Here is a 25418-nt window from a genome sequence, read left to right as displayed (position 1 = left end):
CTCGTCTCCTTTAAATGGGGTAAAATAAAATGAGTATTTCACATCAATTGGTGCAGGTGTTTAATCTGTACTGCAGAGCTGAAACCCATAAAGCCTCTCCCTTCCACTGACCTTGGTCGGGACCTTCGTTATGGATCAACTGAAAGTTTTCTTCAAATGACTGAAAGGTATCGACCGAAGAGCGTTAGACGATTCTCTTCACTTCAGCCGAGAAAGGATGTGAAGCCACGGCCCAAGTCTAGTCTACCCTTAGCCAATAGCAGGTAGTTCTTCATATTTTTTACATTTTCATTTTGCTGTGTTGCTTTTGTGACTTCATCTAACATGTCATGTTATCGCTACAGTTTAACTACCTGACATTTAGCCTTAGACAGATGCCATCAGTTAGCAATTACCAGTGTCAGTAAATGCCAACTAATGCCAGCGATTGTCAACTACTGCCAGCGAGTGTCATTTAATGCTGACCAGTGTCAAGTAAAGCCAGCGGGTGTCAATGAATGCCAGCAGGTGTCAACAAATGCCAGAGAGTGTCAACTAATGCCAGCGAGTGTCAATTAATGTTGGCTATTTACAGATGGTTATCATTGACCTTGTCAATATCAGAAAACATAAGCTAGGGTCAGCCAGCTTTGTTTATCAGCTAATGACAACTGCTCTCAGTAATACCCCTTGGTTTTTTTACACATCTTAGTGCCAGCTTTCATGTGCTCTTGTCGAGCAACATTTGAGCAACATATGGCTGATATGGTTAGGCTAGGGCTTGTTATAATTTATTGACCAGAAGTGTTTGTATCTGCAGTTTGTGTGTCATTATGCAAGCAACAATTGTTTGGCTGGCTTTGCTTAAATATATATATAATTTTTTTTGGTAATTCATAATCATTTTTATAGAAAAAATGTTTTGCATATGCTGCCATAAAAAGTCAAATATATAAAGGTAATGCTAGGTGGCATCATAAACACAACAACAAAATTTATACAAAGAAGACTTGAAACTACTAAAGTTAGGCATGCATCTGATCTCTTTTTACAAAATATTAAAGTACTTAGCACTAAAATAATTGATCGCATCCTTTGGTAAGTAAAAATACAATCATCGCGTCATGGATATCTGGTACTATATAATAGAAACGTATCACTGATATATAAAGGAGTCAAACTGTTCAGTACTTTGAAAGTACATTAAAAGTTTTTTGGAATTTATTCCTCCTATTAGTAGCTTGCTTTGGTTCAATGGTGCTGGGACACATTAGTATACAGACTCCTTGCTTGTCATGTATCATTATGTACCTATAATGTTTTACTGTGTCGCTTTGCTGGTTTTTAGGTCATCAGTCCAGCCTCAAGAACCAAAGACGTTACACCTGAAAGATGTGGTGTCAATGGTTGACCTAGCTTCTGCTGAGATAAGTTACCAGAAAGAGGCTGGACTTAGTTCCATTCTGAATAGACCCAAGGACACCCCTCCTTCTTTAAACCCTCCACCTAAAATGCTGGCCATGTACGTATGCAGTCTCTACATCATAATCATAGTTTGTGCAAACTTTTGCATATGATTTATTGGGATCTTAAATTGATCTTTCATGATGTACATGATAGAATATTTCTGACTACTTTTTATAGTATGAAAAAGGAAGGATGACTATTGGATTTCTATGATTAAGCAATTTGAAAAAGTTAGAAATGTTGTTCAACAGCTAAACCGCATTATATATTGTTTAGTTTTTTAATATTTTGTGTATCATTATATTAATTGTTATAATAATAGTATTAATACATTAATAATATTAATACACTATTATGTTGTGTATTATTCTATTCATTATTGTAATATTAATATTCTGATAAGTTAAAAATATTTTTAATATATTATCCTAACAATTGGATCAATTAAAATAGGCAAATAGATACAAAGGGCTTTAAAAAGAGTTGAAGGTTTCCAGCTATCTTCTCATATAATTCACTGACATCAGCCTATTCTCATGTTGCTCCCAATATTATCTGTTAAATCCGTCGTAGGTTTTTTCTCTCTCAACAGTTTTAAAGACATGTTTGACTCTATTTTACATAGTCAGGCTTTCCTTAAATTCTCTAAAGTTCGATAATGTGTGACATTTATTACCTAGTATTCGACTCTGTCGCAAATTGTATATTGAAGCTGTTGAAGGTTTTCAAATAAAGACATAACACACGACGTGTCCTTTGGAATAAGAAGAATGACATCACATCTAGTCAATAAGTCTAAGTCTCCGCCTCTTTCTGAGCAAATATGTCTTTTTCCTATTTCCTTTCAAAGATTACTTCAGCCAAAGTGATGGCCAATTATAACAGAGCAGGTTTTGAAATAATGATAAAAATTAGACTTCTTGATACCATAAGTTAATATTACACTCAAAATAATAGCTAAGTTATGTTGTCGGAATTCGCTGAGTAAAAAACTTTGGAAACACAATTTTACAAATATTTAAACAAGTTAAACAGTTTGTATAACATCCAGTATAGCAGTGGCATCCACAGTGTGACTTCTAGAATGAGAAGAATAAAAGATTCAATACATCTGACTCTTTCAGATATGGAGCTGATAAATCAGCACTGCTCAGTTCATATTTAAGCTGTTTAAAAGTTGTTAAACATATGCAGATATGCCCAGACTCATCGCTATGGATATTACTAAACGAGGCATAGTGCATGTTGCCTAAGGTTCCAGTGACACAGAATTAGCTAGTTGTTGTTTTCAAGGTTGTAACAGCAAAGAGATAAACAGTGCAGGGGTTACAGAACTAGCCAGCTATGCACCCTAATTTAGGCTGAGGGCTGAGGAGTGCAGCAGAAATATTGAGCAGATTTGTTTGTAATTCAAATTTTGTTTGTGCTGTGATCGATGTTAGCGTATTCGAGGATATTAGGGCTTGATATTATTTACGCCTGCTATTTTGTTATGGTTGGTCGGTTATCATTAACAAGTTCATCAGAAAACTAACCCAGATCAAAATAAAGTACTTTGGTTTAAAGTATGTATTTTATTCTCTCTAAAAAAAAGTTTAGAGAGATTAAGAAAAAAATTTAAAATGTTTTCCTTTAATTTTCAATTTTTAAACGTTAAAAATGAAAAAAATTAATTTTATAATTTTTAGTTGAAAAGAAAATTTGTTTTAAAAGTCGAATAAAAAAATGGAAACTAAACATGTATCACTTTTATTGCAGGCTTTATAATAATATATAACAATAAATATAACAATGTCCAAGGTTAGATATTGCAAAGTTGCGCTCATAGATATATATACCTAGATTGGCCAATAGGGAAAAAGCCTGTCAGACCTAAATAGCACGACGCAACGTCACTGTATTGTACCTCACGCTTGACTGCACTGCTGTTTTCAATGAATCTAATGGGAAGAAGGTAACAAAATTACATTTATTTTCACATAAAAACCTTCTTGTATACATAATCCAGTAAACTAAAGCAATTCTGTGATAATATCTGATAACCACCATAGATTAAAACTATAAAAGCTATGAATTGTTGCACACAAATCATGAGCCATCATGGCTTTATTTGCAACCCTCTCTTATCCCCATTTTCTCTTTTCCCCTTCTCCAAATAATAAGTTAGAAGGGGAAAAGAGAGAAGGGGAATGGAGAGGGGAGGGGAAATAGCCCACCCACTCAAAGAGCCAGACCTTGGCTAGGTAAATAGACTAATATGCTGAACTAAACATGACTAAATATGATGAGTATGCAAGTATGTCTGAAGTCAAAAATGAGACAGAATGATGATTTTACAGCTGGCTAGGTCACCAAAGCTGAAGTGTAATGATTGTATCACTAGCATCGTGGATGTTACCAACGTTGATGTAAACCAAGCAACGAATTCCCTAATTACAGTTAAGAATCAGGGTGGCTTGACTTTGTCTTCGCCTGTGGTGATTGAGGTTTGCAACCACAGCGAGAAAGCGACAAGAGTGTTGCTTAGTAGCGCTGGATTGATGAAAAACTTTGCCAGGCTAGCACTAATTGCCACCACTAAGAAGCCAGTCACGAAAGGACAATACCAAGTTATTTGTAAAATATGCATAAGCAAGTTAAAGGTTGACTTGCAACAAAATTTACATTGCAGTTATTTGGTGTCATAAGATTCACCATGCCTTACTCTGTTGTGTTGTAGGTGTGAAATATATGAGAAGGTGATTACAAGCTCTTAAAAGCTAAAAACTTATACAGTCATACTTCAATTTACGAGCTTAATGCGTTCCGAGACTGAGCTCGTATGTTAATATACTCGAATGTTGGTGCAATTTATTTATATATCGAACAATTAAATATATATTGCTTGGTTTCCATACTCTAAAAATGCAAATAAAACACTCAAACAAGATATTGTAACAGAAAGAAGATGTTGGTTATTGTCATAATTTACCACATGCTTTCAAAAAGCAACAATCATAAAATAATACAAGGAAATGTGATTATTTAAAATGTAAAATTAAATACATACAATAGCAGCTAATGCTAGCATTTGCGAGAGAGGGAGATATAAGTTATCCTTCATTACAACAGTTGTCTTTGATAAATTTGAATTTTATCAATGTCTTAAAAGACAAACTCTAATGTTGGTATGGTATTGGCCTTCAATCTAGCTTTTTTCCCAATACCAGGTGATACTTGGTAGCTTTCACTAGTGAAGTCGTCTGAACAAAGTACAGAAGATTTACTTGGGGTCCACTGTTCTCGTCTCACTGCTTTAATCCAGGCATCCTTGCGATCAGCAGCAGTAGGAAAACTTAACAAGTAATAAAAGATACATACAATTAGTGGTGTTTTTTGCTCATTGGATTATTGACTTTTTGCCTTTGAGAAGTGTAGCATTAACCTTGTCAAATAATGGAAACTTTTAAGCCTGATTATAGCCAAAGATAACCATGCTCCAAGCCATGCTCATGTAGTATGTTCATGAATTCTCCCAACGATTAGCAGGGTGAATGTTTGTTATATTGTCCTACCTGTGGAAGCTTTTCTCTGGGCATTTTCTTGGATAATTGGAACATCCAAAAGCAACGCAGCAATTCTTACTAGTCCTCTCAGATGACTGTGAGCTTGATGAATAATGGTGAGATCGCTGCCAAAATAGCAATGAATATGAATTCCATTCTGACTTAGTGATTTATAGCAAGATGGTATCCAAATTAATGACTCAAGCATCACAAAGTAGCAGTATTACACAAGCAGCTCCTTGGGCAAAGTTAAGGAAACCTTCCAAGAGAGAGTCAATCAGTTAATGAATCAAACAAGTTGAAGTTGATAGTAACTTGACAAACAATGATGTCTGCTGATTTGATTGTCTTCAATAATTTTTTCAAAGTGTCAAATATGGGGAAAATATGTCCACTATTGGGATGAAAACTGTTCTAGTTTTTACTATAAAGCCTTACAGCTGATAATTAGGAGTTCCAAGCCTATCTTTGATATTAAAAGTAGTAAAAAACTCACCTTAGTAGCAGCTGACACACCCTTCTCAGCTTCAGCCATTGTAAACTAATGATGAATCTTGCGGTCAGTCAAGCGTAAGGTACAATATGATTACGTTGCGTCATGGCATTTATGTCTGACAAGGCCACCAATGGGAATAGCTATTATTGGCCAATCTAGGTATATATATCTATGGTTGCGCTTCATACCTCTAGCATGCGTTATAGAGTTTTCATTGTAAGGCTGATTGCTTGTACCGGCATTTCAAGGTACCTGTTATGCAGTTTCCAGTTTCCACTTTTCTTCAGCCTTACTTAAGTATCAATGTGAATGGGGCAGTTTGTTAAGTTACTTTCTTTTAAGAGCTCGGGCCAACCTTCCCATGCAACATTGTAATTGTGTTGCTATGATTTGTTCCAAGATTTAGAAGGAAATTAAGTGACACACTTTCACTTGTTGTAGCGAGGCACCATCAAACCCTATAGAGGTGGATGTTGTTATGGACTCCATGCAACCCCGTCCCAGCTCTGGAAGCCCAACTCCATCGCAGTCACTGAATCCTGTAGTAGATTGGAGGGGGAGAGTAACTCCGACATGCAATGATTCGTAAGAGAAATTAATGTATTTTAAGAAGTGTTGAAATTTATTGACATGTGTACTTAGAAGTATGTTTGTTTAATTCTTATTATCTTATAAGTTGATGCTCATCTGCGGGTTAACTGTTTCAGTAAAGTAAACCTTTACCGTAGCGAGTGAGTTAATCCGCAGAGAAGCAGTTGCAAGAGTAAGCTTTTATAATGGCTCGTCTTAGTACCTATACAAAAACATTGATCACGGATCACACCGTGAACAGATCCACCCAATATTTTGCCACAATCAATTTAGGATACATGTATTGGGTTTTTATTTTCTAAAAAAAATGAGCCGGTTAGTTTTCTTTTACTCGCAAGTCCACAGCATATCGCAGATTCCAATTTTTTTATTATTGGTTTAGGATGGATAAAAAAAAGATTTTAAACAGTGACATAGATGTGTATTTTAAACAGTGACATAGATGTGTATTTTAAACAGTGACATAGATGTGTATTTTAAACAGTGACATAGATGTGTATTTTAAACAGTGACATAGATGTGTATTTTAAACAGTGACATAGATGTGTATTTTAAACAGTGACATAGATGTGTATTTTAAACAGTGACATAGATGTGTATTTTAAACAGTGACATAGATGTGTATTTTAAACAGTGACATAGATGTGTATTTTAAACAGTGACATAGATGTGTATTTTAAACAGTGACATAGATGTGTATTTTAAACAGTGACATAGATGTGTATTTTAAACAGTGACATAGATGTGTATTTTAAACAGTGACATAGATGTGTATTTTAAACAGTGACATAGATGTGTATTTTAAACAGTGACATAGATGTGTATTTTAAACAGTGACATAGATGTGTATTTTAAACAGTGACATAGATGTGTATTTTAAACAGTGACATAGATGTGTATTTTAAACAGTGACATAGATGTGTATTTTAAACAGTGACATAGATGTGTATTTTAAACAGTGACATAGATGTGTATTTTAAACAGTGACATAGATGTGTATTTTAAACAGTGACATAGATGTGTATTTTAAACAGTGACATAGATGTGTATTTTAAACAGTGACATAGATGTGTATTTTAAACAGTGACATAGATGTGTATTTTAAACAGTGACATAGATGTGTATTTTAAACAGTGACATAGATGTGTATTTTAAACAGTGACATAGATGTGTATTTTAAACAGTGACATAGATGTGTATTTTAAACAGTGACATAGATGTGTATTTTAAACAGTGACATAGATGTGTATTTTAAACAGTGACATAGATGTGTATTTTAAACAGTGACATAGATGTGTATTTTAAACAGTGACATAGATGTGTATTTTAAACAGTGACATAGATGTGTATTTTAAACAGTGACATAGATGTGTATTTTAAACAGTGACATAGATGTGTATTTTAAACAGTGACATAGATGTGTATTTTAAACAGTGACATAGATGTGTATTTTAAACAGTGACATAGATGTGTATTTTAAACAGTGACATAGATGTGTATTTTAAACAGTGACATAGATGTGTATTTTAAACAGTGACATAGATGTGTATTTTAAACAGTGACATAGATGTGTATTTTAAACAGTGACATAGATGTGTATTTTAAACAGTGACATAGATGTGTATTTTAAACAGTGACATAGAGGTATTTCTGCTAGTGACATGCCAGTGTCATCATTGGGCCTCACACATTTCGGATGACGATATTTTATATTAGGGAACAGGTGTATGCATTTTGGTCAAACTCCGAAAGTGATATTGCTTTTCTTTTGCAACTGGTTTCGCTAAACAAAAAAATATATTAAACATCGCTTTGGTTTATTAAATGCATTGATTCTTCTGCAGAATTTTCTGTGGCTTCCAAAAAACTTTAGATTAAAGCTCTATGATAGAAACTACAGCCTTCACAGCAAAAATAGCGAGTGTATGTCGAAAAAAGATTTTTTGTTCGAATTAATTTTGTCCAAACGAGTGCAAATTACTGAGTGAAAGATTTAATATTTTAGGCAGCAGGACATGTTCAAGTCGCACAGCTATGCGCGACACTCTGCAAGAGCTTCACATAAAGGTCGACCCGTGGGCACAGCTAGTGGGGGATACAGACCTAACACAGCTTCTGCATCTCTGTCTCAGCGGTCAAAGACAGCAGATGATAAGGTAAGTAATCAGTTACCTAGTTTCTGATGAGGGTATTGTCTCTTCTCTGTGTTCTCTTTACTGTGGTAATTCTGGAATTAAGTGACCTTGACCTATCAAACAAACGAGTTGGACTACTGCTAGTGGGTCAATATGAATATGGAAATTATTTGAACAAATAACTGCAAGCTATTAGCCTGCTAGGCTGTTAGATTAAAAATTCATTTGGGGAAATACATTGCTTGACTAGCCAGTTGTTTCTCAAAATCTTGTCACAGCAGTTTCCTTACCATTGGGCTGTATATGTCAAGGTCATTACCATGAATTATTTCAGTCGTAAGATCTTGTCACAGCAGTTTCCTTACCATTGGAAAGATAAATTAGTCATGCAGTTTACATTGTTACTTTGAGGTAAAGCAACACCGTAAACTTAGTATTTTAAATATTATGTTTTTTTCTGACAAACTGGCTGATATCTTATGAACTATGTCTGATATAATGTGGAGTGAACACTTGTTGAAATTTTAAATTTTTGCAGTATGTGCTCATCCCTCTACTTGTCAGCAATCACTGTACTGATCTTAGAAGCTTTTCATTCACCATTTTTATGTTTTATTTTATAAGTTCATAACTCTGACTGATGCAGGAGACAGGAACGAATGAGCGAAACACGAAGTCAGCAGGCAAAGCGAGAGTTCCACAGTCTGCCAGTAACACCTTGGTGGAGATAGACAAGGGCACTACTAAAGCTTTGCTTAACATCACTAATATGAAGACGACATCACCTCCTAGACACAAGAGTGCTCCCAGGTAAGGAGGCACACAACTGGACAGCCTGTAAAGATTCGCATTAGTTGAAATCCTAGCCTATCACGGTGCGCCATCCGTCCCCAAATCAAGTGCTCTAACTACTAGCATGTTCAGCCTTTAGCTGACTCATATGTGTTTCATTATTAAGGTATTTGTAAACTTAATCTTTGGTTCACAAGTTGGTTTAAATGGCTAGCACTACCACCCTTTCATTTAAGGTGTTATGTGCTCAGTCTTTGGTCTGGGCTGCCTTAGAAGAGTATCTGATCATCTTTCATGTAAAATTGAAAACCCTTTAGATGACCTTCTCAGGCAGTGGCCACCATTCCCAGTGTTGTAAGGCGTGACTTGTACTACTACTAATACTACTACTACTAATACTACTACTACTGTCACATTGTTGGCTAGATATAATTACTATAATAAGAGCCGTGTCCTGCTCTCCGAAGTCACACTTAGAGCATTAGGAAAAAAAAGTGTATTTCATAGGAATTGAACTTTGGTTTTTGTGGTCTGATGTGCTAACCACTGTGTCACTTGGCCACCTTGCAGTAGTACGTAGCACAAAATAATTATGCACATAGTTATTACACATGATCTCATGTGGTGCACAGGATTGCCAGTGAACTAGTTAGTAGTAATATTACGATGTTAAACTGTGAGTTATCCTATCATGGTGTTGTAAACCAAGAGACGGCTACATCTATAAATTAAAATTAGCGTAGGTAAATGTTTTCAATTAGTATGCTAATTGAAAAGCTAGTGATGCTCCCTAACGACCATGTTGAGATCTAAATTTGCACCAAGGTTCAGATTAAGGTATAGATAATCGTCGTAACTCTATTTTTGATTTCGTATGTTTACATACAACCATTCACGTTTAACCGTGATTTGATGTTTTTTCACCAGATTTCTTTGTCGCTGCACAACTTTCTACCAGCTAGCAAATGTTCTTCAAACTGAAGCGCAAACTTCACTGTCTCCGCTGCATGCTGTCTTGTCCACCTAGTAGCATCAGAACCTAGCATGCACATTGTATGTTGTAGCTCTGACCTGGCAAGCGCGTATGTAGACTTTATGGACTCAGACTATTTTGTGCCCCCCAGCAGCATATATGAGTATGAGAGCTATCCATATGAAAATGAGCCTATACCAAAATCATTCTCCTTCATGGAGGCTGAGGAGGGGGCAGACCTCTCTAGTCCCAAACATTTAGAGTATTTCAGCATTGTGCAGAGTGTAGGCCCAGATATTGATAGACTAAGGTCCAGCATCAAACAGGAGGCGAGGTAAGGGTGGTCTGTAATAAACCTACTAATTCTATATTAGTGTGAATTACTAATCTTGTCCTGTTGTAATAGTTCTGAATTGTCTATAGCTAATACTTTTCGGTCGTTAAAGATTAATGAGAGAACAACTTTGATATAGGCGTAAGTTATCACAGCATTTGGAATAAAGTTTATATTAAAGTGTATGTAAGAGCTGCTATTATTTACATGAAGTAAGACCTTCAAGAGCCATGCTAACAGTTTTATTGAAATTCTACTATCACCAAAGAACTTGTATGACAAATTTATTAGGGTTGCTTTCTCTCTTTTCGTAAGCAGAATTTTACTTGGCAGTTTCAAGTCAACTTAGCCCTAAGATTTACATTTTATAGGCTTGTTTCTGAAGTCATATGTACATGTATATACATGTAAATGAGTTGAAATAAGCAAGTAAAAATACATGTGGTATGTTTACATCTGTCCAGATTGTTATCTTCAACCATTAAAAATGAAACATTCAGAATTTAACCTACATAATCATTCAAAAACTTAAATTCACAGCTAGTTTTTTACATATTTGAAATCAGGACAAAATCAGGATTAATATACAATTTATAGTTATTGACTAAATTCATAATGAGTAACCATGTTGTAAATTAGAATTTTTGTTTTCCAACAAGGATGCCGAGTTTATTCCGCACACCACTGTGTATTAGCTCTGTTATTTGTTGCTATTTCACTCAAAGTAGAATGGTATATTTGTTGATTGATGAACATTAATACTATTGTACAGACGGTTCCCAACCTGCGAACGAGTTACCTTCCGAACGATTGTTCATAAGGTGAAATTGTTCGTAAGTTGCTTCAGTGCTATATTTTGTATTATAATTTATTTTCAAGGCCTATATAAGTATATTGAAGGTTTATATAAGTATTTTTAAGGCTTGTATAAGTAACCTGTATTGGTTTGTACTAAAAAAATATTTAACAAAATGGAGATAATACTTTGGTGGACGCCGGGCCGCGAAATTTTTTTTCCCAAACAGGTTTACATACGACAGTAAAATTTTGGCTCCTGATTGGTTTTAGTAATTGAGTTTTAGTAATCAAAACCTACATCATTACATTAAAAATCAATAGTTATGATTAGAAAGGAACACAAAATTTCAAAATTTTATTCAAAATGGTTTAAATTAGTGAGTTTCTAGTGAGCGTCTCTTACGTTTTAACAGCACTTTTTGAATGATAACATAATTTTTACTACGTTATTTAGAATTTTGTGTTCTTTACTAATTATAACTATTGATTTCTAATGTAATGATGTAGGTTTTGGTTACTAAAACTCAATTACTAAAGCCAATCATGAGCCAGAATTTTACTGCCGTATGTAAACCTGTTTAGGAAAAAAAATTTCGCCGCTGGGCCATGACACTGCATTTCTTATTTATTGTATGGCTTGTCCTTTTTTATTATATTGTTGTTTTAATCGTTATGCTATCACTTATCGTTGTTGTCTTATTTTTTGTATGTGTTGTCCGTTTATTATATCGCTGTTTCACTCGTTATGCTATTGTTATATCTGATATACTGTCATAACGCTATCACTTATCGTCACTTATATTGTTGTCATACCAACGCACTAGCGGTCCTATTTATTCACCTTGTTAGCCGGTGTTCTCACCGTTTGCCGGAACGGTTGATATTATTGTATATAAATGAGTGCGCTCATTTAGTTGAGCAGAGCAGATAGACGTACGCTCCTTGGCTAGTGAAATTTCCTTCGCTAATTAAAAGCTGAATGAAACTACACGCACTCTCTTCTCTTTATTTATTTATTAGTATAGGTCGTGCCAAGTAAAGGCCGGCAAATCCCTTTACAATACGTATGTAAAGTTCAAACAAATAACTCGAAAGTTATTCGAGTTACGAACAACGGTACATACGTTTGTATGCACCGTTGTTCGTAACTCGAATGTTCGTAAGTAGGGAACCGTCTGTATGTTTGTTGCGAAACTATTTTACTTTTAAGAAGTTATTTCCTCAATCTCAATGTGACAGTAGACAACTCCCATCATTGTTTCTTCTAAAGGATTGAAAGACTAAACACTCCTGCATCATCAGTTAAAACCAAGGAGTCTACAATAGGCACAGCTGCTAATAAGGAAGATGGCGAGGTAAGATACAACCTTTTCACTCTTTGACCTCTTTGTGTATTTAGAGTTATGAATATATCATGGAGTTCATATATCAACACGGGAAGTGCTTTTTAATACCCATCCATGAATTGAAACTTGTATATGGTTCTGAGATTAAAGAAAGTTGCTGGCAAATATGCGCATTCCAAGTTAAATTGTGTGTTGAACCTATCATATGTTGGTACAAATTACTTTTTAAGAATCAACCAATCTTTGTTTAATTCATTTCACAGCACAAAAATGTTCAATAACTAAAGTTAATAACATTAATGAAAAGTGAATGAAAATAATCAATGAAAATTGCTTTTCTATTAGCTTTTATTATTCTTATATTTGTTATTCTATTCTAAATTTTGACTGCCTCTTCAATTTTGAAGTTTCTCACATTGTTGCAAGCATAAATGAAGAGGCAGAAGTTTGAAGTTTGCAAAGTTTGAAGTTTCTCACATTTTTGCTTGCAAAAATGTGAGAAACTTCAAACTTGATATGTTAGAAATTACCTTAGGTATGAAGTCAAATATTGGCTCAAATTTTGCATAATGCAGTATGTCGGAAAAATCAAAATTTAAGATAATTGTAACACATAAAACCTTTATTGGTCTTTTAAGGTCCTTCAGGAAATGAGATCATTTCGAGCGCTATCAAAAATGCCTTTTCTTGAAACAGTATGAACATTTCGACACAGAAGATGTACCGAGTTATATAGCAGTTGATAAGACTGAAATCACAGATAGCAGGTCATGCTGCTGGCTAAAATTTCACCAAAACATGGCTTAAGCTATTTATTGATTCCTATGATATTTTTAAAAGTTGTGAGATGTGATATTAAAGGTGATGTGTATTAGTGCAATTAAGATGTAGCCAAATGGAATATAAAGTGAGGAATGTCCATTTCAGCTAACAACAGCAGATGACAGCTAACAACTCAGCCTCATGGAGGGCTGTCGTGAAACCAAAACCATAGTACATTCTTAGTCAAATCAAAGGATTATTGCTGTAGGTCTGACATGCCTAATGATGTCATTTTGCTCCGAACCATAAACTCTCCCACAATCTGTGTAAGCAGTAAACATTAACGCCCAGCAATGACCATTTTAAAGCCTTGAAACAGTCAGCGGGCTGCATTGTCTGATTGGCAAGACCTTTATAAGAGCTCCTTGTGATGTGAATAAAATCACTTTGAAGCAAGTTTGAACAAAGTTGTCAGGCGTTGACAGGATTCAGTGTTAAACATTGAATAAACTAAATGCATGCAATGATTGTCCACTCGTGTTGAGAAGATTGGAAGGACAACTCTCACTCAATTATACTCATTGCATGCAGCATTATTTGATTGTAATCTGGTCTGTTATTTAGAGTGAATCCAAAGATCCTCCGGCAGCGGACAAAGGTGATGCTGAGGAAGCTTCGTCACCAACCAATATTAAGAATCGCCTCCTCGCCGCAAAATCTCTGGTTCCGTCGCCAATGTTTCAATACTCGACATATCCGACCGCGAAGGGTGGGGTATTGAGAACCCGATCTCCTCAGGGCAGGATCATGAGCAGTACAAAGGAGAGCAATCCCAATGTACTTGACACCGCAGTAACGGCTATAAGATTTGAGGCTCCATTTGACGGGGTGAGTAGAGCTGGCCTGAGAGTGGGCCATTTTGTACTTGAAAAATTCCTTATGTTAAGCTGATCAATATCTACTAGGCGAAAGAAGAACATTGCATTAATTGTTACACAAATAGTATTGATGCAGCAATAAAAAGTAGTAGTGATAATTTTTGTAATTGATAACTGTAATGCAATAAAAGTTATCTGAAGAATAACATTTATGTTATTTGTTATTGTAATATTTCTGTTATTTGCCAGTAACAATCTACTATAATAAGAGCAGCATCTATCTCTCTGTCTGTAGCCATTTTAGAGGTTAAAAAAAGCATTGTGTTCAACAGGATTTGAACCCATAACGTTTGGCTTACCGGCCCAGCTAATAGATTTTAGATTAGTTGTGCATATACTTATTTTCTGTACTTTATAGGCACACCGAATAGTCTCTCACAAGACGCTAGACTGTCAGGGTACTAGTAATCATTGTAAGATTGCATCATAAAATAGTCTCTCACAAGACGCTAGACTGTCAGGGTACTAGTAATCATTGTAAGATTGCATCATAAAAGAAAAAGAAAAAATATTGCATCATATAGGATTTGAACCTACAGCAATCGTTTTTGCCTTCCAGCACACTACTACCTCTACCAATCAAGACCTTTCATGTTGTCATTGTTATTATGCATAATATAGTTATTCTCTGTGGTTTATCAGCACCCCTGATGATCTCTCACAGCTCACAAGACTGTCCGGGTGCTAGTATATAGCAATGATAATGCTATACTAGTATATAACAATGGTAATGCTATTATAATACTAGTATATAACAATAATAATGCTATACTAGTATATAACAATGATAATGCTATACTAGCGTATAACAATGATAATGCTATACTAGTATATAACAATGATAATGCTATACTAGTATATAACAATGATAATGTTGTACTAGTATATAACAATGATAAGGCTATACTAGTATATAACAATGATAATGTTGTACTAGTATATAACAATGATAAGGCTATACTAGTATATAACAATGATAATGCTATACTAGTATATAATAATGATAATGTTGTACTAGTATATAACAATGATAAGGCTATACTAGTATATAACAAGGATAATTATTTTGAGCAACCACACTTATGGAACAGCAGTTATTGTTTGTTCATTATTATGCAATATTATTTAAAAATTGCAGTTGTATTGTTTATAATCATTATATTGTGTATAAGTGGTATTAATAATTGTAACCATCAGATAAAGTAATCATTGTTTTTTTCATGGTTTGGATTATCAGCTCCATGCAATAATCATGACAATGCATGCATGTTTGGCTTCTGGGAAGGAAGGCTACAGAATCATGTTCGTAGAATTTTTTTATCTTTTTTATGTTTGTTCAGGATGACTTCTCAACAGAAAAATCGAAGTCAGCCGGTAAACTGAGATCTTCGTTAGATAAGGGGCAAGTAATGGTGAGACCCATCCGCTCGGCTCCTTCTATTCCTACCATGTACAACGAGTATGGCAGCCGGTCCACCTCGCTGTCTCGAAACCACCCATTCAGCGGAGAGCATGACAGAAGCGCACACAGACACCTCAACCCTCAAGAGTATTTAAGGAAAGGTTGGAGTCGTTTACATTTGGCTTTGGGGTGCAACACAACGTAGTTTTTTCAAAACCTTCAAAACTAGTTCACAAAATACATTTAAACAATCTTTTACGATTGGCACTAAATAGGAATTCAAACTGGGTATGCTCAGTGTCAGCAAACTATGATAAAGCATTTTGACAGTAATATGAAAGGTAATTGCTGCCATGTTACTCAAGCCATATCATTAGCGCTGACACATGCTTTTTGATCTTTGGTTTACTATAATGGCTTTTTATGTTTATTTGAATTTTTTGTTTAAATCTTTTCTAATTTCAAGACATTTTTCTAAATACACGTGACTCATACATGTGACTCATACATGTGACTCATACATGTGACTCATACATGTGACTCATACAGAGCAGGTTTAAATGTTACGAATTCTTTAGTTAGTAATTTATCCCCTGTTTACCATAACATAGCATGTATATCATGACAGAACCTGTATATCATAACATAGCATACCGTATATACCATATCATAACCTGTGTACCATAACATAAGCCACAACTACCTTACTAGATGTATACGTTCATTTTTAACTGTTCAACTCACAGGCTGGTTTAAATTATATTTGAGTCATAAACTGTAAATAGTCAAAATTCATACCATATGTGCTTTAAAGTTATCTCTTGTATATGATATTATAGACTATCAAAGATGTAAACAAGGATTTCTAGTTGAGTTAATACTAGTAGATAAACTCAGCAGTTTGCTTCTTGAGATCAGTTAGTTTGTGGAATGTGATGAGGTAGACTGTAGATTGAAATTAAGTGTAACAAAAGTTCAATTGATTATTTCTTCAAACCAAATGTTTATTAGCAAGGGCTAACAAGTTTCCTGTTCTCTATTGAAGGTATACGTAAGATATACTGGTAACATAGACCATTCTGCATATCGTCAAGGTAACTCTGTTCTGCTTGTTATTGTAACAGTGCAAGCGATGAGGTCTGAAGAGGTAATAGTAGAGGATAAAGGGAGGGAAGGTACAGATGACATCTCGACGTACCTTGAGGTTAGGCCAATGTCATCAAGAAAGGAGGTTCTCTACCCCGACCTCAGCATGTCTGTCCATAATGCTATCAGGTTGGATAAGCCTAGGTAAGAATGATGTTTCCAATTGGCCTATAAGCAGCATGGTTCTATTTATTTGTTTGTAATATAGTAATATATAATAGTTTTTGATATTGTAAAGGAACCTATATTTTGGCCAGTCTGTGGCTCAGCCTTTGACTAGGCACTTCATATATTGTCACAAACTATGAAAGTGTTTGTGTGTGTGCGTACATGTGCGTATTTATTTCATCAATTAATAAAAATATACATGCAGAATAAAGATATAGTTATAAAATTGATTAAGTTAAACAAAATAAATGAAAGCTTAGTTCCTACTCGTTGAGGCATGATGAGGCCCATATGCCCAGTAGCACTGCAGTTAGTAGAGGCGCTGGGCCCACAGGAATTGGTGAACTCAAACAGCAGGTCTGAATTAATTTAGGCTTAACAAATAACTTTTAATATTAACTCTAAAACTAGTAGATGCAGGGGTTTTGCGTAAGTCTATTGGAAGACTGTTCCTTTGTGATGGTACTCTGTATTCGATTGTTTTTGACCTGAAGCAGTATAAAATAATGGTAAAGGTAGATTGGTTTCTAAAAATCTGGTGTTATAGTGTGAATCTTTCTTGGTTTCGTCATCACTTAAGTAAAATGTTGAATGAGCTATCAAGAGAATTTTATACAGATATAGTTTATCAACAGGCAACACAAACAGCTGAACAAACAGGGACCGAGATGATTAGAGAGATTATTAAATATTATGCCATTAGACAATAAGTTGAATAATATGATAAAATTGTAGCAATAATATGATACATACATTTATATACAAACATGGGATAACATAGCGCAAGTGCAAAACACAATCATGGCTACTATGTTTGTTCTTGGGCGAGTGTTGCTTTTTATATGAGTGTGCTCCTCCCCTTTCTCTGCTCACCTGCTCACTCTTTCTCTGCTTTCTTTGCTCCGGCTGGCGGTGTGTTTGGAGAACGTTTTTCGTGTGACTGACTGACCCAGTGGTGGCACGGTTGCTTCCACCACAATAGTCACCTCTTGAGCAACAAGCTTTGAGTTTATTAGATCTAAAATAAATTGTGTATACATTGTTTCGTACGGTATTCTTCATCGCGTCCAGTTTATTCAGCTTGGTTCAGTGGCTATAGTTTACTGTATTTCTAAGTTTTTATTTTTTATTTGCACGTTCACTGAAATTTATGGTCATGGTATCTTGTATAACTAAATTATCGATAACATCTTGTTGAATGATCACTAACTTCACCTTAGATGTAGTGGCATCAAAATTATAGTCATAAAGCTTTTACACATAGATGGATCACTAAAATTATCTTAAATAAACTTGATGACAGTTTGTATGCTGTTGAGGAGACCCTTCAACTCAAGTGATTGATGTTAGCCAATGGCGACTTGACACCTTTATATCAAGTTGCTGCTCATTGACTGATCCTCACTTGAACGTGTAGATCAGTACGCTGGTTAAACTTTAGAAGATGTGGGCTTCTCCTGGGCCCTCACCACCCTGGACTTGTTATTCCAGGATGTTTGTTTCACTGAAATAAATTTGTATTTAGTTTTCATTTACTTAGTGATCTAAGGAAGAGATTTTATGACCAAGAGAGGCCTTACTTGCCTGAAATGGTCTTATAGTTTTACCCATTTATGAAAAGTGACTATGATATATGTGTTTATAGCATTGAAATTCCTGATCAGAGACTGTGCTCTACACCGGCCTTCATGACAGAGTCGCATGGTGGTATGGAGGTGAGCCCCACTCAGGAGCAACCGTCTACAGGGAGGGTTAAGTCTGCCAAGTCTATATCGCCATCAAGACCTGACTCTAGTCGACCCATACCCCAATATATGAAGGTAAGCATGAATACTATGACAATAGGGAATCTATACTAAAAAGCTTAAACGTGCTGATGGTAATATTCAGTACTGGGCACTACTCCCAGGCACTATCACCAGGCACTAGAACCAGACATTATTACTATACATTATTCCCAGGCACTACTCTCAACTTCAAGGCACTATTCACAGGCACTACCACTGTGCCCCATCGCCAGGCACGATCACTAGGTACTTCCCCCAGACACTACCCATTGCACTTTTCCCAGGCACTTGCCTCAGATAAGTCTCCCATCCACTTCCCCAGGCACTTCCCAAGGCCCTTGCTCCAGTCACTACCCCCCAAACCCTAGCATAAGGCGTTATCACTAAGCACTCGCAGCATCAATCTTATGCCACCATCTCTAAGAACTCATTCAAATTTTAGAATGTAGCTTTTGTGTTATGATTGTTTGTGTTAGCCACATTGTAAGGCAGGTGGAAACTCCAGTGTTTGCACCAGTAATTATATACACTGTAGTGTGAAGTCGTTACTTTTGGCTTAGGCCCAAAAAATTGATTACAAAGTGGCCAATGGTAATAGTTTATGTAGTCTTTCATATACATGTACACACTTGAGAAAATTGATTATCAATTAGTTGAAATTTACACAGATGAAAATTCCTATACTCGTCACTTGAAAGAAACAAGGATGTCTGATGATAAGCCGTTTCAAACTTGCACTGATAGGTGCTGAGAATGACTGCTAGTGGAGATTACAAAACACGGCTACTGCATTTTAATGTTATTTTAGTAACAGACAAGTTGATATCGTAAGACCGTTCTGAGTTCTTCTTAAAAAAGATTTTGAAATTGCTGTCTTATTCCTTTGAGAACACTTCTTTTATTTACAAATTCCGCATCTGCAATCAACCATTTTTGCTGATATAAATCCACTAACAATACTGATAGGTAAAATAGTTGGCTTATTGCTTATACCACTTTTGGAGTTTGAAACTCTGTTTGCCTCTACGAGTTGGTCAAAACTAGTTGGTCATAACATAGTCGTAATAAGTAGTTGGTCATAACATAGTCATAATAAGTAGTTGCAGGTGAATAAATAGTAAGTAGTTAAAAAAAATTTGTGGTCATCAAAGTCACTTTGTCTGGTGCATAAAAAGGTAATGGATTTTATGCTTTTGCTTCTTTTTACAAAAAGGTGAATACTCATCTATATAAAACTCAAAGTTTGCTGTCAGTGATTGAAATATAGGAATGCAACATCCACATCGCCAATGATTTGGTCTCAGAATCTATCGGTCGGAAGATCAGTGATCTAATCCACTACAACACAATAGCCAAGCTGGTAGCTCGTTCATTACATTGGTTAAGATAATCAAGCTTGAGATTTTCTTGCGGTCATTAACTAGCACGGTTGACAGTTACTTAAAGATGTGGTTGCGTCAAATTTAAGTTGATCTTAAAAGAAAGCATTTTTTTTCTCTATCAGTTGATATGTTGTTTGTTGTGTTACGCGATCTCATTGCCAAGATATTTGAAGATTAAAAACGAAAAAATCTGATCGCCGTAAAAACGCTCAGGCCACAAAAACGTGCCCAGACTTGCCCAAAATGATGTCACGCGTTAGACAACCTGTCTCTATCTCTCGTATTCACATCGGCTATTTGCGATAAAAGTCTAGTCCTACGCGGCTCTATTGGCATATATCTTATTTTGTATTTGCTCATGTTGGCTAGAATAAAATTTTAAATCCTGCTACAGGTGCATTATTATGAATGTTTCAAAGGCCTCAAATAACGAAAATTGAAAATTTGTTCTACTCACTTTCTCCAAATGTTGTGTAAACATTTGGGTACCGACTACCAATTCTACCGGTCTACAGTAATTCTGTCAAGCCAACTATGTAGAACGAGGTCTTTGTATCACCAGTTCTGCAGCTACCCATACTAACGATATACAGCCTCCCATAAGTCCTGCCCACATTATGTCTGTCGCTTATCCTTGGGGCGGGGCTGTATATCATTGCCTACACCGTCTACGTACTAGTTTCTTACTAGTAGTATTCCTACCGAATACTACCGAAGTGAAATAAGCAAGCCACGTCTTTGAAAAGAATATAGATAGGGATAGAGTTTTAAGGATGAGAAGTCTGCTGCAAACTGGATTTGAACTCACATTCTCCAGTTCTGCGGACATCCATATACCATATCCAATTCACTACAATATTCTGCAAATCATGTTTTGCATTATCTTCAACAATATTATTTTATTATATAATTTTTCCAAGCAAAAATATTTTCATCTCGGCATGAAGCTTTTATTAAAAATATTCATCAAGTCGTGGCCACTCACATAGTATTAGCTGATAATATAAATTTATATTTTTAAAGTATATAAAAATCACTCCACTGCAGCAAATTCAAACTCTGTATGAGCCATATCTGCATATTCATCATCATCTTCAGTGCCAGGGTATGCAGCTCGCACCATGTTATAGACACAGGCTGGTAGTGGTCGTCGCTCTCCCCTCCTAAGTCATGTTGGATATGTCCAGAATATCAGAGATCTGTAAGCGCATAGTCTCCTCTGCCTACACACCATGTTGTAAATCTCGTGTTCTTGCAGCCTTTCATATGGTACCAGGCTCTCCGCATCTGGATACTTGGGCACTAACAAAATATTATAGTTTTACAGTATCTTGATAACTTACTTGAAGTAAGCAGTAAAATAGCAGCTACAAACCTCATAAACTTACCGTGGTAGTGGCAGTAGTTATAATAAGCCACTCTCAATGGACCTGGCTTTATAAGGTCTTTTATTTCCTCAGCTTCGGTAACGCATTTAATACCAGTTTGCGGAATGGAATGCCACATGTCGTGGTTTGTGCAGCATACGTTCATCTCTTTTTTTCTCCACGCATGGCAATTTTCACACTTGCACCACTGCTGAACTGGTGGTGCCACGTAAACATCCTGTAATCAATAAAACAAACGTAATGAATACACGCATTCATTGATGTCGTTCTAAGGTGTATTTACGGTAAGGTTTCAATTTGGGAGTCAATTAGATTGCTAATCTAAAATCACGATATGAGTAAACGTTTAACAAAAATATAGGTATGTAAAATATATAAATACAAAACCAGCAATTCGAAGCTTTGTTTCTGGTAGTTAATGATGAGCAATGATCAATCGATTTTACCCACTTCCTACGAGTGAAAATAATTTGTAATCATGACTCTAATTTACTTAAGAAAATTCGAAAAAAATATTAAAGCTAGGTAAAACGGCAGATAAGCTATGAAACGATGATTGGAGATAGCAAAGAATCATCATTTTATTAATTAGTATATGTATTTATGACTATAAAAATATTACATTTACTTAAGTATAGAAGACTCTAAGTTAATTTACCTCCATTCTGTCTTCCTCTGCAGCAAAACGCTGCTAACGCCTGTCAGCTTTGACCATATAGGCTGTCTACTCCAATCTTTTACTAAAAGTTGCTCAGATAACTCTGAGTCGCAGTCGCTCGAACTTGAAGCCATTTTAAAACTATGTATAACTTAGTAATTGTTGAAACGCGTTGAATCAGTAACGATGAGAATTCTCTAACGAATGAGAATGAATTCTCTAACGATGAGAATCTTCGAGATCACAGACAACGCGATTTACGAGTGATAACATTTATTACGGCCTATATAAAAATTTCGCGCTCATGATTGGCTAACGAAGCGACCTCATATTTATCGCTTGTGGTTTCGTTTCAGATATCTTGCTTGTGACATCACGAAAGAAGCACCCGCTGGAACGTGAGCTTTTTAAAAGAGGGCCTCATTCAAACGCATATATCTCTGGACAGGGTTGGTCTACAAAGACAAAAATGGCATCAAATTGTAGCTGATGTTTTAGCCTTTTATGGGTCTTAATTTCATTAAATTGAATTTTTTGACGCAACCACATCTTTAAGTAACCTTTACTGGCTTACCTGGGAAGTTGCTCCAATTTGTTGGGGAATTGTTTTATTACCCGTGCAGTGACAGGCGTTCGGCTCGTTCAAGAATAAAGCCGGATCATCTGCAACCAATTGTTTATCTTTCTTTTTATTCTTTTCTCATATGCTACTATGAATATTAGAAATGAAGTGGAACTTTGAGCTTTGGTCAACAATCATTCAGAGCAGCTTTACAGCGAAGGACACTTCCATAATCCTTACTCTCAAACATTTATTTATAAAAAGGCTGAGAAATGGGAGAAGGTTCAGGCTGACACAGAGAGGCAGCGCGAAGCTGCAGCAGCAGTCAGCATTCAGAGAATATTCAGAGGGTACGTGAGTCGAAAAGTTTACTTGAGCCTGAGGAGAGAGGTGAGGGCTGAGATGGAGAACAAGAGGATGTCCGCTGTTAAGATACAGAGGTTAGTATAGTGTAACAGCAATCCCATTATTCACGCTTTCAATCCTTCATAGTAGAGTGCATTTCTCAGTCAGCATTGCTTTATAGGAAAAGCGAAATCATTTACTTTTTCAAGGCTTTTAGTGATAGAAAGTTAGAATATTATGTGTGTTGTTAATCCATCTTTTATGATATACCTGATAGTGAACGGTGCCAAATTGAGATCTGGGAAAGATTTTACAAAAGGTAACTTCAACGAAGCATATGAGTTGGCATACTTTATCAATTTTGTTTCTCTGATATTTCCTTTACGTGTATTTGGTAATGATATCAAAGAAACATGCTCTGCTCACAGAACACTAAAACTAAACTGTTTATACATGAATGGTTCCAAAAATGTTTATAGTTCAGTGAAGTATGTAAAATTCAGATCTGATAAATGAGGAGCTGTCAGCTTTTGTAAAGGTTGGTTTTAATAAAAAACAATTTTTAATTATTCATCTTTATTTTACTATAGTTAGTTGGGAACCTGTTAACTAAACTTCTCGTTTTTAACGGAAGTACGTTGGGTCAATAATAATTATGTTAAACCTATAAAAGATTTTATTCTAGCCAATCAAAATCCTTTATTGAAAAGCTGTGTTGAAACTAGTACAATCTGTTATTCAATTGTACTGTACTACACTATTAGCTATTGTACTGTACTACACTATCAGCTATTGTACCGTACTACACTATTAACTATTGTACAGTACTACACTATTAGCTATTGTACCGTACTACACTATTAGCTATTGTACCGTACTACACTATTAGCTATTGTACCGCACTACACTACGACCAGTTAAGTCAGTTAATCATGAAATTGGCACAAAATCAGACGATGGAAATAACATTAGTTTATACATGTATGTATATACGATGGTAGTTTTAGTGGTGCTGCTAGTAGAATAACTTTTTTTGACAAGTATAGATATATCTACCTGTATAATAAGTTTACATTTAATAATATAAATATATATTTTTAATATATATCATGTATATAATATATTTATATTATTCACTAAAACATATATATTTTAAGGGATAGGCCTAGTTGTTTTAAGAGCTCATATTTATCTGATAGTACATAGGTTTGTTACAAACTGATGCACTCAACATGTCATAAAACTTGGCTGCCACGAGATTCTATGGCCATCAAGTTACATGAAAATGACTAATATCTATGCCTCTTGGTGTTTGCTAGGTCGTGGAGGGAGCACAAGAGGAAGCTGACAAAAATCTATGAGAAGCCAAGTGTCAGCGAGGAAACTCTTGAATGGGCTCGTGAGGTCAAGCTCACTCAACAGCAAGCTAGCCTTGACAGGCAGCACAAGCGTGACTCAGAAATATCTCAGTAGGTTATACTTACATTGGCTGCTAATTACATTTTCCTATGCTTCCATCACCCATCATCTTTTTTTTGCATATTAAGAACTCTGTAATACATGATCAAGTATGTATAAAATTTATAATATATATTATATACTAGAAATTCCACTGTCATACAGCCCACAACCAAAGTGATAATGGAAAAAAAAATGGCAGTGCTGGTTGTTGAAAAAGTAGTTGTCAGCAGGAATTGGCAGAGTATAGTGTAAATGAAAGTTGTTCGAGATGACATAAAATAAATTTGAGGGCGCACGACTCTAAAAAGGCGTAACAGAAATAACAGAAATGTAACAGAAATAAATATTAATAAAATAAATAATTAACTATCTCAAACTTATGTTTTACAATAATAAAATAAATATTAATTCAAGCTGTAGACCTAAACTACTGTACGTAATTTAACTAACAACAGCAATAATGAAATATGTTTATTATATCTCTTATTATATTGAAATGCAATATTAAAAGTAAAATGGCAAGCTGCCGTGTAATATACAATTTGAAAGTTGGTTGTTGGTTAAAATAAATATTAATTCAAGCTGTAGACCTAAACTACTGTACGTAATTAAACTAACAACAGCAATAATGAAATATGTTTATTATAGCTCTGAAATGCAATATTAAAAGTAAAATATATTGTAATATACAGTTTGAAAGTTGATTGTGTTGAATGCAGAACAGTTATATATATATATACATATATATATATACTAGAAATTCCCCTGTCATACAGCCCACGACCAAAGTGATAATGGAAAAAGAAAGGGTACTGCCGGTTGAGAATTTCAATATTAGCAGTCAAATGGCACTGCAGTGCGATAGGAGAACTGCAATGGTAGCTGCAATGGTAGCTGTAATGTACTGGATGTTATTATGTACAACAAACAGCAATAATGAAAGGAAAATATGATTTGTTTATA

At 35.3% G+C, this 25418-nt stretch overlaps 1 protein-coding gene across 1 annotated transcript in view; it reads left to right on the top strand.

The window, feature by feature from the left end:
* The window catches only part of LOC137406999 (uncharacterized), a 63951-nt gene that overhangs the window by 22253 nt on the left and 16280 nt on the right, over positions 1–25418 (top strand). The window contains exons 10-21 of the mRNA XM_068093599.1: positions 1348–1501; positions 5929–6072; positions 8084–8234; positions 8860–9023; positions 10049–10312; positions 12381–12465; positions 13843–14106; positions 15497–15719; positions 16683–16848; positions 18518–18692; positions 22914–23089; positions 24314–24463. Coding sequence (XP_067949700.1) covers positions 1348–1501; positions 5929–6072; positions 8084–8234; positions 8860–9023; positions 10049–10312; positions 12381–12465; positions 13843–14106; positions 15497–15719; positions 16683–16848; positions 18518–18692; positions 22914–23089; positions 24314–24463 — 2116 coding nt within the window. The remainder of the gene's footprint in view (positions 1–1347; positions 1502–5928; positions 6073–8083; positions 8235–8859; positions 9024–10048; positions 10313–12380; positions 12466–13842; positions 14107–15496; positions 15720–16682; positions 16849–18517; positions 18693–22913; positions 23090–24313; positions 24464–25418) is intronic.

This window comes from Watersipora subatra, chromosome 10, assembly GCF_963576615.1.
Source record: "Watersipora subatra chromosome 10, tzWatSuba1.1, whole genome shotgun sequence".
NCBI classification, from domain to species: domain Eukaryota; kingdom Metazoa; phylum Bryozoa; class Gymnolaemata; order Cheilostomatida; family Watersiporidae; genus Watersipora; species Watersipora subatra.
This window is presented reverse-complemented; position numbering and strand designations above follow the sequence as displayed.